The following is a 16,021-nucleotide window of genomic DNA, read 5'->3' as shown; positions in this document are numbered from 1 at the left end:
AGCACTGCTTGTTTTACCTGCTGCAGCTTAACACAGGATGCAGCTCAGCAGCTGCAGAAAGAGGAACTGGCACAGGCTTTCCCTTCACTGGGGAGGAATCCACATGGGTGACTTCATAGAAAAATAGATAACTTCAGTGAACACAACGACAAAAAAAAAACTGCACCAAAGTGACTGCTGCTGTCATAAAACAGTTGTCATTGACCAGCATGTCGAGCCAGACTTCTTATGATGTGGTGCAGAAAAATTCATGTATAATCAAGTTTTCATTGTAGGATAATAAAACTTTCTAACCAAAAAGGACTGAAAAACAGGTCGTAGCATGCAGTTGCTTAACGAAAGGTATAAACACCAGGTGGATTTTTTTCTCGTAGTAATATGTTGTGTCATTGTACAGTTATCAGTGAGCAAAGGTTTGCCTCATACTTTTCAGTTTCACCATGACTGAGAGAGCAAACATAAAGCAGCCGACTGTGAACGCCTGGTACAGTAAGCTGCGTGGGAGAATTTGCACTGTGATCTTGACGTCCACGCATCAGTGAAACTTGTGTGTGCAGGGAGAACAGCTTTTGAGAATGTCAGTTCCTCTTTCTATATTTATCCGCTCCCCCCAACCCCAACCCACCCCCCCGCTTTGTCACTCATTTATTTCATTTGCACACTACTCATGCTGCGTTTTGATGTTTGGTGTCGAGCTGTCCAGAGACGACTGGCATCTGTTTCACTTCTGTTACAGTAACTCTGTGCGAGGAGTCTGTTTGTTCACTGCTACCGTCCCAAATGTATTCGTTTCATGTGAGAGGACCATTTTGCCTTTGAGGCAGTGAATCAAAACTAATGCTTAAGAAAAGACTATAGCTATAATAGTTGGGTTTACACAACAGTTGCAAATTGCTAATGATATATCAGCTCTATATATGGTATCACTTACCAATCAGGGACTTTACTCAGGGCCAGGCTATGCTCCATAATCACTACCCACAACAACCCTGGAGACGTGATTTCCTGGTAGCCTTCCTCATAATATACATGAAGTTTACTTTGCCTCGTATAAAGACAGTGGCGCTTATTAATGCCCCAGCACCATGGAAAAGGAAAAGATAATGAGAGTGTGTTGTGAGGCTGAAACTGAGAACTAAATGGGGAGAGAGTGGCTGCAAAGCGGGAATTGTGCACTTCAGAGAAAAGAGAAGCAGAGAAACCCCTGAAGATAAAAAAGAACGAGAGATGCTGAGTGAAACAGAGGGTGGTCAGTCTTTCAGTGTTTTACAGGATCAGATATCACATCTACTGAGGATACATATCGATTGGCATTAACAAAAGACTAGCATGCTCAACTCCATTAGCAGGCCAGTTGGTTGCATGTCTAAGATCGCTCTCCACTAGCTGTATTATATCTATGTATTTTTGTGTGGATGTACATATGTGTATTTGAATATCTGGTCTAAGATGTTAGCCTTTTTAGCTCCACGGGGATGATAGGTTTAAGCCAAGGAACCATTAGAGTGTGTGAAAGTTGGCACCAATTACTTCTGATTTTTTGCTTGGCTTATTCTTTGATCAAATATTTCCTCATTTAAACCATGTTCTTGTTAGCTTTAAATTGTGTTTTATACAGGCCAATCTATCACGAGTCCAACAATTTTAAAGGAGTATAATACTAATTGGTGATGTACTCTTTTAAGCACGTTGGTGCATGCTAACATGCTCATAATGACAATGCTAACATGCTAATGTTGAGCAAGTATAATGTTTGCCATGTTCACCATCTTAGTTTGGTGTGTTAGCATGCTAACATTTGCTAATTAGCACCAAACACAAAGTACAGCTGAGGCTGATGGAAATGTTATTTTGCTCGTCACCCAAAGTATGAAAGAAATTGACACGTTAGTTGACATATTTCACAAAAAAAACCCCTATAAATATTGACACACAATGGTGCTAAAACGGCTAAAAGTAAGGTTTTTAGTATCATAGGTGTACTGTCACCTGTACCAAAAACATTTGAACATGTCTCCAGCTCTGTATATGACAGTAGTTACTGCTCAATAACTCTAGTGTCACCCAGTTGAGACCACCGACAGTCTTTCGTCAAACTGAAATGATTGTAGTTTGGGAAAAAAGTGGTGTGGTTAAACACAATGTCAAGTAAGTTGTATTTAACTTTTTGGTAGTTCCAATTTAACGTGGCGGGTGAGAATGAAGTGATGATGCAGCCACATTTAGCCAAGTTCTTTTTTTTTCCAAACGTAAACAGGTAGAGCAATACTGAACCACGGTGGCTTTCATACACTAGGTGGGCTCCCTCTCTAAATGGATTTTCTTTCTGTCATAATACCACAGTTATATGGACAGGCGGGGGTCAGTTTACTGGCAGACCACACGTCTGAAATAATCTGCCCTCAGAACAGAGAGAACCCTCTCTGAATACTCCCAAATTTGCTTGTTTTACTGCCTGTGTCTGCAGTTTATGGGGTGAAAGTCCAAAAATATGTCATCTGTATGGTTGTCTGTAAATGCGCAAACCACTCATTTGGTCTAAATTATAGTCCGTGGCTGCTCCAAAACAACATGAGGTTTCTTATAAAGCATGATGTTTGCATTTTAGGTGTTGTTTGCCTATACATTATACTGTATAGGTAGGGGTGTGTCATGTATGATGAAATTGTCAATGTGACCATACCACAGGGGAGCCCTTGTTTCCATTTACTGTAAACGAGAAGAGCTTTGCATAATGTGAGCCTGACTTGCTTGGGGCCGGTAGGGTTACCATTTATTATAGCATCATGAAAGCTCGCTTTTACACCTTCACGATCAGTGCCCTTCCCATTTTGACTCCAGTTATCCAAATTATTATCTTCTCTGTTGTGGCTTGCGGGGCTGTTGAACCTTCTGGCTCTCTCTAGTTCCTAACCAGACTGTGTGTCTGCAGCCCGGTCCTCTGCCTTGCTAATCGTTACGTCTGTGTAGAGCAACTTTCCTGTCAATCATTGCCACAGTGGCAGTTTTGTTCGTGGGCCTCTGCCCCCCCTCCACCTTCCCGTCAGAACCCCTCAGTCTGAGGAACAGAGGACAAAGGGATGACGGATGGGTGAAGGTCCCTCACAGGGAAGTACAGTATAGAAGGTGTGTGCTGTAAAGGGTGACAATGAGCACATTCAGGCAGACACAATACAGTGCCTGGGCCAGCAAACCCAGCAGCCTGTGAGAGTAGGCCAGCATCAGGCCAGTACAGTCCCCTGCAGCAGTCAGCCAGCAGCCGCACGGAGCCAGGGGTAATCACCAAGTCCTGAACAACACTCCTATTGACTGGGACCAAATAAAATCCAAGAGGAAACACATAGCAGAGGAGGAAGAATCCAGGGATAGAGGAGACAAGAGGAGAGGGAAACAGAAAAGAGAGGCAAATGGGCAGGTGTATGGTAGATGAGGTTGAAAAGAAGAACAAAAATAAATGTAATGGAGCGATTAGAGAAGAAGAGAAACCTCTTTTTCCTTTTGACTCATCCTGTCATCTGGCTGTGAGTCCCACCAGGCCACCACGTGTTGCTGGCCTGTGAGGATCCATGTTCCCTCTGCCTGCCTTCTGATCAGCAGCCCAGTCATCCGCTTGTTCTGTGTGCCGGCTCGTCTCTGTGTGAGCGCGTTTATTTTAGAGTGTGTGACTCACACTTCCTGTGCTCTGCCAATGAGGCAAAGCTCTATGGAACAGCAGGACCTCCGTTCATTCTCAATTCTCTCTTTCTCTTTCTGTTTCTCTCCCTCTCTCCCGCGTTGCACTGCTGATAGGCCTAGCCTGAGTTCTGCGTAATGCGGGGGCTTGCTTGAATGGATGCCACTCTGGAATTCATTTACAGATGCAGCACAGTGGCACTCTGGCTGGAACTGGAAGATTTATGTAAACGAGACGTGTTCATGTAGGCACAGGGTTTGTCACTTACGAAGAATGCTGCTGTTTCGCTTTGTTTTTTCCTTCACCCACCACAACAGTGAGATATGTTTGCTGATAAGGAGGTGATAATTGCAAGGAATCACCTCCAGGGTTCTGCGTTTGCAGGGGAAAACCCCGTGAAAGACCTGTTTGTAATCCTATCTATCGGCAGTGTGCCACCGCCGCTGAATGTGTGCGAGCTGAAGAAACAGCAGCGGACGCTCCTGCCCTGAATCTGTAGGTGCATGTTTTAGGTTTCACTGGCCACGTTGGTTGCATTAGCAGCGAGAAACGTGACAAGTGACGCTATCGCTGTGGTTTCAGTGAGGATGGTGCGATTTCTTTGAGATGTTACGCATGCTACAGGAATATGAGACGCTTTTTGTTTCTACTTGCTACTGCATCTTCCTCCTCCTCCCCTCACATTTGTACAGTGGAAACATTCATTTTGTGTCTTCCTCTCTCCCTCTCTCTCCATCACTCTTTTTTTGCCTCACCCCCAGCCTCTCTCTCTTTCTCTCTCTCTCTCTCTCTCTCTCTCTCTCTCTCTCTCTCTCTCAGCAACACACCCACTCAAACAAGTCATATCCGCTCTCACTCTCTGGCTCTCCCTGCTTGTCTCACAGTGCCTGTGAAGCGTCTCTGAGGGGGAAGACCAGACTGCTCTGTCAGGTAATCTAAACTCTGTCTGTTTCTCTCTCTCTCTCTCTCTCTCTCTCTCTCTCTCTCTCTCTGCACCCCCCTCCCCTCACTCTGTCTCTCTCTCTCCCCCTCTCTCTCTTTCTCTCTGTCTTCCTCTCATCTTCAACTCACTCTTCCTCTCTCTCTCTCCTCAGTCTTTCCCTCCTTTTTATTACTTTGCTTGTCAGCTATGGAGGATGAGCTATTTAGTTATTGCAGTTAAGCGTGTGGAGTTACACATTTCATAATTTATTATTGCAAATTTGTCATTTTGGTACTTTATAATGTAGCACCTTAGCACCCAGAGGGGTATTTTGCAAGTTAAAGGATTTAAGTTTGTCTCTTATGAGAATGTCAAAGACTCTTTTTCACTGGACAGATGAGGCTTTTTAGCAGTCAATGGTCCATATGTCTCAGTGTCACTGAGACATATGGACGATATGATACAAGGTTACATTAAAGTTGGAAGGAGTCTCCTTTCTCCTCTGTAGGTCTTGCCTGAGGGTTCTCCCATTTTTCCTGAATTTGTGGACATTTTGACGGATTTTTTTCCTTATCCGCATCGAGGATCTAAGGATAGAGCTCCTCTCCAATCAGAGGTAAAGCCCTTTGAGACAGATTTTGGACCATATTATTAAAATTGACAAACTAAGTGGCTACGAAAAGATGGTTTCCATCCGTGAAGGTCCTGGCCACAAATAAAAAGATGGAAAACCCTGCAACCTGCAATTTAGTCCAAGTTGTGGTCAGTTTGTTTTTACAGTTGATTATGTCACCAAAGGAGCAGATTTTCCGCTGCCAGAGGTATTATTAAAGCTCTCAGTGCAATCTTCTCCTGCCGACGAGGTGTGCATTACCCCGCTCTGCCATGCCACTCATGTTTGATTTAAAGGCTGGTATTGACCTGCAGTTCACTGGCTTGTGTTTAATCAAAGTGAACACTGCGACGGTTGTGAACTGCCAGTCTTATCAAAGCCCTGTGAAATCCTCCTCTACAGCCTCTCGCCTCAGAGGTACGGCGTTCCTGATGCATCCCGCACAGAGCTGAGAGAGAGTGAGTGAGAGCTCTGGTATGTGGTGTTTTTCAGACGGCGTCCTCCTTAGCGCAAGCCTTCTTCTGACAGTAGTGATATCCCTGGGTGAGTGTGACTCTTGGCCTCTGAGGTGGCGTCTGTTTCTGTCTTCAGGCTTTCTTTTCCAGTCATTTGCTATCAAAGCAAACTGGTCCGCGCTGTGGTTTTATGATTGGATCGTGTGACTTTCTAGGATTTGGGGCTTGAGTTTGATTGGCAGCTCTGTTTTTGTTGGGGGTGGCAGAGGAGGACTGTGATTTAACTTTCCATTTACCTTATACTTAGGGAATGCTGCAAAGCTTCTAGCACAGCATCAAATGTCCTATTGCACCTTAGAGATATGACTGCTGCAGATCAAGCTGTCGCAGACGGGACTCTCAATGCGTTCGCCTGCTGCGATATCAATCTGTCGACACTCTAAGAGGTTTAGATGTCAAGGGTCATGCCAGCTTGTCAATGCATGCAGCGGCCGAGCATTTCCCTTCCTCACTTCCTGCTGCCAGTGTGCGTGTAGTCAGAAAGGATGCTGGGAGATAAATTTAGACCTCCAGCTCCCTCTCCATCTGCCGTTGCTCAGAGTAGGCTGGTTTCCATGGGAACCTGCACCAGGCTACCGCCAGTAAGAGAGAACGGGGAGAGAGAGGGACGTGTGTATGTTTGTGTATGTGTGTGTGTGTGTGTGTGTGTGTGTGTGTGTGTGTGTGTGTGTGTGTGTGTGTGTTGGGGGGGGGTATGACAGCAGATTTTTTAAAAAGCACTTAAAAGGGTTTATCTGTTCTCAGGGCACAAGGTAATTTAATGTTTAGCCCATATTTTTATCCGTCATTACCAGCTGCATGAATACATCTGGGTATTGATGAGGAAATGAACACAAACTCTGTCGGCCGTACTCTCCTGTGCATGATAATGAAGTTTTAACTGTAACACTGCTGCAAAGCTCCTGCACTACTTATTGAGCAGGAATTGAGCTAAACATTTGTTTTGTGGGATTTAGAAGTGTATCTGCTGGACTTAACAGACACAGCAGAGATGATGGAAGGAGACAGTGTGTAACGGTGTGTGTGTGTGTGTGTGTGTGTGTGTGTGTGTGTGTGTGTGTGTGTGTGTGTGTGTGTGTGTGTGTGTGTGTGTGTGTGTGAAGGATATGGAGTGTGATCTCTTCCGTGTGTCAGGGCTCCCTTGAGTACCTGCATCAGTGCCTGTTTCTGCTGACAAAGCCCCCTTTGCATGTACACACACACACACACACACACACACACACACACACACACATCTTTGCACACATTCCTTACTCATTCTCTTCTCTCTGTGGACCAGTCGTTAATCACATTTCAGGCACAGCCACCAGAATCTAGTTCACACAACAAATCACAGCTTACACCACGAGGAGACTGTTCTGTGAATTGTCATACCAGGGGTCAAGATGGACTGGGGGTGGAAAAACTGAGGGGAAGAGAAGAAAAAGATCTTGTGTGCTTAGTTTGTTTTTTCTGCACACTGCTACTAACATTGGCGTTGTGGTTTTGATCTGACACCTCCAATCAAAAGACCGTAACACAGTATAACAGCTGCATCAGTGGCTTCCTGCTCACACCTCAGCCTAAAAATAGAGCACAGTGAAGAACGCCCTTGCCCCACCCTCCTCAATAAGTAGCAGTAGCTCCGTCAATGAGGTTAAACAAATTTACCTAACCTGTGTGTTTTGTCGCACGTCTTATCATTCTAATATCTTTTGCACCCATGAGCAAATGATTGCCGCTGGTGTGTATACTGTATAAGCCCACAGTGCATGAAAGTGTTATGTGTAATAGGCAGTGTTGATAATGAGTCATCTCCGTGGAATGAGGATGATGAGAAAGGAAACCCCCTCATCAAACAGCAGGAGGAATGGCTAACTGGAACCAGGGTAGGTCACCTCAGGGCACTGCAGCTGAGTCGCTGGTCAGATGTGTCAGAATAGATTTAGGGCTGCTGTGTGTTAGTGGGTATAGCTCTGGGGAGAGAAGTACTGTACACTGTATGTGCAGTGTAGGGTGTGTGTGTGTGTGTGTGTGTGTGTGTGTGTGTGTGTGTGTGTGTGTGTGTGTGAGTGTGTGTGTGTGTTTCAGTTTAATGTAGGCTAGACTCTGGCATTCCTCTCCCTCATCTTCCTGGCAAGGCCCTGACTGTGTGTTTCCCCACTCAGAGCTGGCAGTCTAGACTGCCATGAATAATGTAAGCAATGCTCTCCCAAACCTTAAAACCTTCTAATCGCCCTGTTTAAGGGCTGCATCAACAGCTATGCCAGAGATCATTAAACTTACACTCTGATAACCAACTACATGAACAAAGACATTTATTACAGGGAGGCTGAGGAAGACGATTTGTCTTGCTCTTTGTGCTTTGCCTCCTGTGCAGTTGTTCTGTTTTCTATGGACAGTAACATCCTTCTTCTCCTTCACATCCAGACCTACTTGCTTTTTACCCTTAATGGAACTGAGTGGATCTGAATCATAGGATGGATATACAAATAATTTTTACTTTTGTTCACATTACGTAGAAATATGATTGACTCCATATCGCAAACCACATTCATTGATATCAGTAATCCTCAGGGGTGACCGACACTTGTAGCTGCTTAATCTTCATTGAGAAAGCAGTTGTTATGGAGCACTACAGTGGCGTCATATCCAAATTCACATCCAAATGTGAATTATTTGCAATAAAGGATTTAAGCCGAGATGATGAGGCTTTGGAAATATATCCGGACATAGTAGTTGCAGATGTGCATATCATAGAAGAGTGGACTGTTGGCCTTGGCAGAGGTCTGTACTCTCCAGGTGCCTCTCAAGCCCACCGCTTTTATTGTCATCTGTTTTTTTCTCTCTAAACTTCAGACGTGTGAGGAACAACACTCCTCAGTCAGGATCAGATGTATAACTCATTTGTAAGCTCACTTCCCTCAGTTCCCTCCTGATCTCACTTATTTACGCCTAACTCTAATTACGTGTCTCTGTGGCCCGACAGCTCAGGTCAGAAAGTTATAACTGCCACAACATGCACAAGTCTTCCTGTCCAGCTAAAAAGGTGGAAGATTGGCAAATGAAAACAGAGAAGTGAGTTTTAATGGTGTTGATTTGGCTTGTTGTGCTGCCTAATTATTGTGTGTTGATGGTAAAAGTCTGCTGTAATCAAAGCGTTGGTCTGCTTGGAGAAACGCTCACTAAACAGATGATCAGCCCTCAGCAGATGTGGGGGAATGTGGAGATGGAGCCGAGAATCTGTCAAGTTGTTTCCAAGAGGAAGACTGATTCTCTTTCTTTTTTTTCTACTGTAAACTGGCTCTAATGAAGGCTGACTGTGCACAGTGTTGTTTTAGACACACGGAGAGAGCAAAAGTGTGGCTCATTAAAAAAAACTGTCAGTGCTGCCTTGCCACCACTGGCACCTTAAGCTGCAGGCTTCGACTGGGCCTGTTTTTCCAGCCACTGGATCACTAATTCAGTGTTTTCTCTCTTCCCCACCTCTCTGACTTCATATGCACATTTCTAATATTATAGAACATCTCTGCATTTTCTGTCTCTCACCCCCTCTCGGTACATTTGCCCCACCCTCCCCCCTTGTTATCTTCTCTCCTGGCATGTTCATGGCTGTCAGAGGTGGTGCACGCTGTCTGCACCATTACAGAGATTTGCAGTTGCGAGGTGAACATGGCGTCCTCCTTCAGTGAGCTCTGATCTCCAGAGTCTGACAGAGTCGGGGGGTTGCCAGTGTCTTAGATGATGATTGATACTCTGGATGAGCCTGCGCTGGGACTGTCAGGGGTTGGGCATGGCTGCTCACTGAAAATGTTATGATTGGCCCCATCCATTCCCAGAATGTGTTTTGATTGGCTGCGATACAAGAATCCCGTGTCTCAAGTTGAGACAGAGTGCAGGATTTGCAGTAAGTGGGAAATATTACAGAACATACGTCTTGATAAAAGGGGAGATTTCATTGTAGCCTCAAGTCTCCATGATCGCTATACTTGGCTCCTCATAAACACAGCACTGCAGTAGTATGTGTGGGAAATATTACAATACATCTGTCTTGATAAAAGTTTTCACAGTACCCTTTCGCAACAGGCTTCATAACAACCAGCCACTCATGGCCCCTCATAAACACTGCACCCTGGTGGCTGTGAGTGTGAGGGGCATAGGCTGCAATCTAGTTGCTGTCAAGTTCCTTTATCCAGTAGAAAACAGCACCCCTCCATTTACCCCCTTTAGCTTTAGCGCCAGATCAGATAAGCATAGGCTGTATTTCCAACATTTGTTTTGACTCCTTGCCCTGACACTGTGGTCTCCTCTGTTGGTGCCTGCTCTGTGGATGTTGCCTGAGCTGCTCTGACTCCTGAAGAGTTGGCCAGTCATGGGTCAGACATGCCTGTTTTGAGTTTGAAACAGGATTTTTTAATTTAATCTAAACTTTACTAAACTTTTATCTTAAAATACAAGATGCCTGTCTTTTGAAAGTGTTGCAATAACAGAACATCTTGAACTAACATGTCTCAATAGATTTACACTACATGTGCCTCTGTCTCTTGAATCACTGCGCACTAGCTGCTTATTAAGAGTTGAAGCCAGGACAGATGAGAGCAATAACATGTTGCTAATGCAATTACCTTGCTAATGTTCTCATTACAGTACTGACCCCACTCAACACTACACCAGGAAATGTAACCCTATTTGTCATAGTGTGATATGAGGGGTAATTTTTAATAGGGAGTTTGATAATAGGACACTAATGATTTTGGCCTTCTCCTCTACCATCATAACTCTTTTTCAGACTGCATGGCAGGCTTTTTGGAGATGTCAAGAAGCCTAAGTCATCTTCACAGTGTTCTGCGTGTTTTGCTGTTTTCAGCAGGACCTTTCTTTATTACCTCTCTTTGTTTTCCTGCTTTTATTTAGAAAAATTTTATTTCTGTTTTTATTTCAAAGTGAAGGGGGGTGGGGTGGGGGGGACTAGAGAATATTGTTACTGCACGTTGCTATACTGTAGCTCTTTGGGACAAAACCTTTTTCAGAGAATCTAATATATGCATTAATATGTTTCTACTTTTGTAATTCAGTCCGTCCTTGTCTTTTTCTGTGTTTCTTTAGACCCACTGAATGGTCAACACTCTTTACAACCAACAAAGAAGATGCAGAGAAGACCTTGGGAGGGCTCTTAGAATGGCTGAGGCTGGACAGGAGCAGAGCTTCTTTGTTCACAGAGATGATCCATGTTTACCTGCGTTCATGCAGCTCCAGGGCAGCTTTTAATGATGCCTCATTCGGTCATCTTGAATAACTTTTGGCCCACACTGAAAAAGGCCCTCTGTTGTGATTTACAGTTTAGTCTATCAATGTTCCCCTGCCTCTGACCTCTCTGCTGCCATGCGGTTAGCCCCATGAGGCTCCAAGAGCCCTTCCTCGCGTGTCTTTGAGGCCTCCTCCCCACTCTATGGAGGCTGAGCCCAGCCGTCCGGCTGATGGGGAGCGCTCGGGAAGGCAAGAGCAGCAGCATGTAACAGCTGAATCCTCACTAGGATCTTGTCCACCTCAGCAGCCCCAGCAGCCTCCTAATCCTCGTCCTGTACACAGAGCCTTGGGCCGCCTACAACATCGTCAACCCAAACGCACTGACCTTCTGCTTCGGTTACAGCAGCAGCAAGCAGTAGCATGGCAGCATTCAGACACCCCAGGTCCCTCAGGAGGCAGCTTTTTCTCTCCAGCTTCCTCATCAACCTCATCCCTCCCCTCTACTTCCTCCACCCGGGGTGAGCATGGTCATGGGGTCCCATCTCAGTCCAGCCAAGAGGGCCTAGAAGTGGTCAGCTCGCCCAGAAAAGGGGAGAAGAAACCCCAAAAACCAGGGAAATATGTGTGCACTTACTGTGGCCGTCCTTGTGCCAAACCAAGTGTTCTTCAGAAACACATTCGCTCCCACACAGGAGAAAGACCCTACCCTTGTGCCCCCTGTGGCTTTTCTTTCAAAACCAAGAGCAACTTGTATAAGCACCGCAAGTCCCATGCCCATCGCATTAAAGCAGGCCTGGCGTCCAGTCGTGATGAGCCCAGCTTGAGTGGACCAGAGGGCAGTGGCGTTGGAGAAGACCCTGAGGAACACACAGAGGGAGAAAGCACTGAGTCTGAAGAAGAGACAGGCCAACATAGAAAACCATCTAAAGAGATGTTGATCCAGCAGAGAAAAGGTGGCAAGGAGCTGCTGGGAAGCTCAGAGGAGAGTCAGAGACCTGAGGACTCCCAGGCTGTCAAGCAAAGGCTGGCACTTAGGCTTAGTGAAAGGAAACGTGGCCCAATGGCTTCACCTGATGACCCTCCATCCTCCCTCTCCACCTCATCTTCTTCCCTTGGCCCTGGCAGTAAGGGCAGCACAGAGTCTGGCTACTTCTCCGGATCAGGCAGCACTGACTTGTCCCAAGTTAGTCCCCCCAGTGCCAGTGCCAAAACTTACGCAGAAATTATTCTTGGGAAATATGGAAGGCTGGGAGGACAGCAGCGCAGTCCCCATCAGCAGCAGCCTCATTCTTCACTTTCCTCATCCTCAGGAACAGAGGACAAGAGCATTCCCTTCACTGTACCCAAAACCCAAGTAATAGAACACATTACCAAGCTCATCACTATCAATGAAGCGGTCGTAGACACCAGTGAGATCGACAGTGTGAAGCCCAGACGCTCCTCTCTGTCCAGGAAGAGCAGCATGGAGTCACCCAAATTTACCACCCCTAAAGATCCCTACATATTTGATCCCAAAGGAGAAGCTCCTGGCCCCAGTGGTTTGAGGCACCTCCACAATCCTGAGGGAGATCCACCAGGTACTCAGGAGCTGTCAGCAGTGCCTCTGCTTAGGAGCCACTCAATGCCATCTTCTACCAGCCAAGAAGAGCCCTCCACCTCTGGCACCATGTCTCCCAGAGGTTACCGTCTCTGCCAGTCATTTGATGAGCAGCAAGCAATGGTAGCAGAGATGAGGGTAGGCCATGCCCAGCGTATGCTGAGGCGCCAGCCTGCCATAGAAGTTCCACTGGGAGCTGAGCTGCTGCTGGAGGAGGCCATTCCCATATCCTCCTCCTCGGCCAGAGACACTGAACTAGCCAGGCAGTCGCAGCAACAAAAACAGCAAAGGAGTCCAAGCCTGTTTGAATGTGAATCATGTGGGGGCCGTTTCCAACATAGTGAGGGCTACGAGGCCCACAGAGGCATATGCCCAGGGCAGCAAACACTTGAACAAGAGAGAAGAGATGCGAGTAAAACATGCAGGGAGGATCGCCCACAGATGATGATGCACTATAAATTCCGAGCACTGGCCATGGCTGTGAGGAAGAGGAGGAAAGAGGAAAGTCTGGAGGAGGATCCTCCCAGTCCTGGATCTGTAGCCATGTCAGGCAGCTCTGCAGGCCTCATTCCTGTGCCAAGCAGGCCAGAGCACAGCCAGGCCCTCTCAGGTTTGTTTATGTGTCCCTGTAGTAGCAGGTAAAATGATGACATTATTCTGAGAACCCTGAATCACTAAAGAAAACATAAACACAACAAGTAAATATCTGCAGCTTCATTTATGTAAGCAAAGACTACTTAAATTATACTACACCACAGATAAGGCAATGAAATGCAAAAGCAATTAAATGTCATCATTCAAAAGCTGTGGTAGTTAATGTGTTGTTTCTTTGGTTTGTTTCTAGGTGTTTCTTTACAGACTGAGCCAAAACAACAGCAGCAGCAGCAGGACAGGAAGGGTGTGTCTGTCATCCAACACACAAGCTCCTTTGAGAAGCAGGAGAGTATATCCATGGAAAATCAAGAACCAGACCTCAGAGAGACTCAGCAAACACAACAACCCCAGCCAAAACCATCACCCTCTACATCTCGCCTCATCCGCCAGCCAAACATCCAAGTGCCAGAGATCCTTGTTACTGTGGAGCCTGATGCTGACATGCCATCTGTGTCACCGCCAGTGACAACATCCTCATCCAAGGTACGTGATTATTTAAAGTAGCATTTGGTTGTATATTTTTGTACATTTTACACAATTTGACTGCCTTGCTTTTGTTTACATATTTCATCTGCCTGTTTTCAAAAACAAGCACCTTAAACCATTGCATGTCTCATGTTAAACACATGTGAAACATGCATTGATTTAAGTATGTTTCCATTTTTTGATTAAAATTCTTCTTTAACATCCTAAAAAAAAAAATTTGCGCATAAGATCAGTCAATGTCCCTTCCTCTTACACAGAATGTTAAATTAATAAACTATTTATCTGTCCTAGGAGGCAGAGAGAGTGGAGGAGTTCCAGTGGCCTCAGCGTAGCCAGACTTTGGCCCAGCTCCCTGCAGAGAAGCTGCCACCAAAGAAGAAAAGACTCCGCCTTGCAGAAGCAGCCCAGTCCTCTGGGGAGTCTAGCTTTGAGTCTGTGTCTCTGCCTCGCAGCCCCAGTCAAGAGAGCAACATCTCCCACACTTCAAGCCTTTCTGCCTCTTTTGAGGACACGGCAAGATCAGAGCCTGCCGTCTGGGCCTCCAGTAGCCAAAGCTCACAGATGTTGATGGTGCCATCTGCTTCCCACCAACATCACCAAAGCCACAAGGAGATGAGGCGCTCAGCCTCAGAGCAGGCCCCGACCAGCCCTCAACAAACAGAGCAGATCTCAGAGACCAGAAGTAAGTCATTTGACTATGGCTCCCTGTCTCCTCAGCAGTCTGCATCCTCCTGGAAAGAAAGAAGAAAGTGTCTCCTTGTGAAACATGCCACATTAGGAGAACCTGAGCAGGATGAGGGGGCCAGCATGAGTCAGTTGTCCAGAGCAGAGAGTCCAAAGCCTGGGCCTTCCCGTTGCATCCATCCTCCCCTCTACTCAACTGAGACAAGCTCCCGGTTCAGCCTGGAAGCCACAGGGAAAGCCTTGCAGCTGTTACAGCCACAAATTTTCCCACCCTCTCAGGATATCGTTCCTTTGCAGCCCAGAGGCCAGCAAGCATTTTCCCCAGGATCACTATCCCAGCTACTCCCCGTCACCACAGCCTTCTCTGAAGTACTGTCCACCCAAATCATTCACAGAGCCTTCTTACATTCACAGACAGGACCGCCACCTATACAGATACACCCAGCACAGATCCACATGGCAGAACGGTTGGGTATACCATTCCATCAGCTTCCTGCTCTAGTTCCTCTCCAGTTCTCTTCCAGGACTAGAGCTAGCCAGGCTCTGTACTTGCCTTTTCCTCCAAGACTTACCACACATGTTCCCTCCCTTCCCACTGCAGAGAGCCGACCTGCCATCTCCTCCATATCTTCTGCCCATGCCCATCAGTCCCTCGTAACAATCTCCTACCACCACCCAAGGCCAGTCATCGCCACATGCCTGGCACAGCTAACACCAGTAGTGTCCCTTGTGGTGCCAGTGCGCCTCCAGACCCATATACCTACCTATGCCAGTGCCATGTATACCACCCTGTCCCAGATCTTGGCCTCCACCCGCTCACAGGAACCCATTTCTTGCACAGCGATGGTCATCACGAGCCAGCTGCAAAGGTCCTATTTGAAGGTTCCCTCCCCAGATATCAAGAGCCTACTTCCCCTGTCTCTGCCCACAGAGTTGGCCTCAGGATCTGAGGAGGGATACGGTCCACTGGGGGCTGGAGGAAGTAAACGCATGCTTTCTCCTGCAGCTAGTCTTGAGCTCAGCACAGAGGCCCAGCGCCATCAGAAAAGGGTAAAAGAGGAAGGCGAGGGGGAACACAAGACAGGAGAGGAGGAGCGGGATGTAGAACAAAAGATAAGTGAGGAAGAAGAAAATAAAGCCACTGGGAGAAAACTGGAAGAGGGGGAGAAGAAACAGCCAGAGAGGATAGAGGTGACAACTGTGAAAGTAGAGGAGAAGCAGGAGCAAGCACCAAGGAAACATAATAGTGAGGAAAAGGAGAAGGAGGGTTCAACTGAGAAGTCAGGTAAAAAAAAGGCAGAGGTGCCAGTTGTTCAAGAGGGAGTTGAAAGACCAAGCACTCCTTCATACCCCAGCCTCCACACCTCCACCTCAGTCAACTGGTGCTACCTGAACTATGTCAAACCCAACCCATCTGCCCTAAGGGACCCTTGCACCTCAGTCTACTCTACCTGGAGTGTCAGCGCTCACAACCCCAATTTGCCGGGCCTCAGCACTAAGGTGGCATTGTCTCTACTGTGCTCCAAACAGAAGCACAGCTCAGAGACGTACACCATGGCCATGGCCCCGACCCCAGCCAAGAGCAAAGTGGGCCCTACAAGTAGCAGGACCCCACGTGTGTCAGAGGTAAACATACCCACAATATATACTT

General features: G+C 46.7%; 1 protein-coding gene across 3 annotated transcripts in view; it reads left to right on the top strand.

The window, feature by feature from the left end:
• The window catches only part of LOC139333456 (transcription factor HIVEP3), a 41,797-nt gene that overhangs the window by 16,541 nt on the left and 9,235 nt on the right, over nucleotides 1-16,021 (top strand). For 2 of the 3 annotated variants that reach the window (XM_070965872.1, XM_070965874.1), the window contains 3 exons: nucleotides 10,809-13,156; nucleotides 13,391-13,683; nucleotides 13,978-15,996. In XM_070965872.1, coding sequence (XP_070821973.1) covers nucleotides 11,152-13,156; nucleotides 13,391-13,683; nucleotides 13,978-15,996 — 4,317 coding nt within the window. In that variant the 5' untranslated portion in view covers nucleotides 10,809-11,151. Of the gene's footprint in view, nucleotides 1-4,557; nucleotides 4,604-10,808; nucleotides 13,157-13,390; nucleotides 13,684-13,977; nucleotides 15,997-16,021 lie in introns of all 3 variants that reach the window. The other variant, XM_070965873.1, reaches the window with a different exon arrangement.

The sequence above is a fragment of the Chaetodon trifascialis genome, chromosome 7 (genome assembly GCF_039877785.1).
Source record: "Chaetodon trifascialis isolate fChaTrf1 chromosome 7, fChaTrf1.hap1, whole genome shotgun sequence".
Taxonomy (NCBI): Eukaryota; Metazoa; Chordata; class Actinopteri; order Chaetodontiformes; family Chaetodontidae; genus Chaetodon; species Chaetodon trifascialis.
The sequence above is the reverse complement of the archived record's forward strand: the minus strand, read 5'-3'. Positions and strand labels throughout refer to the sequence as shown.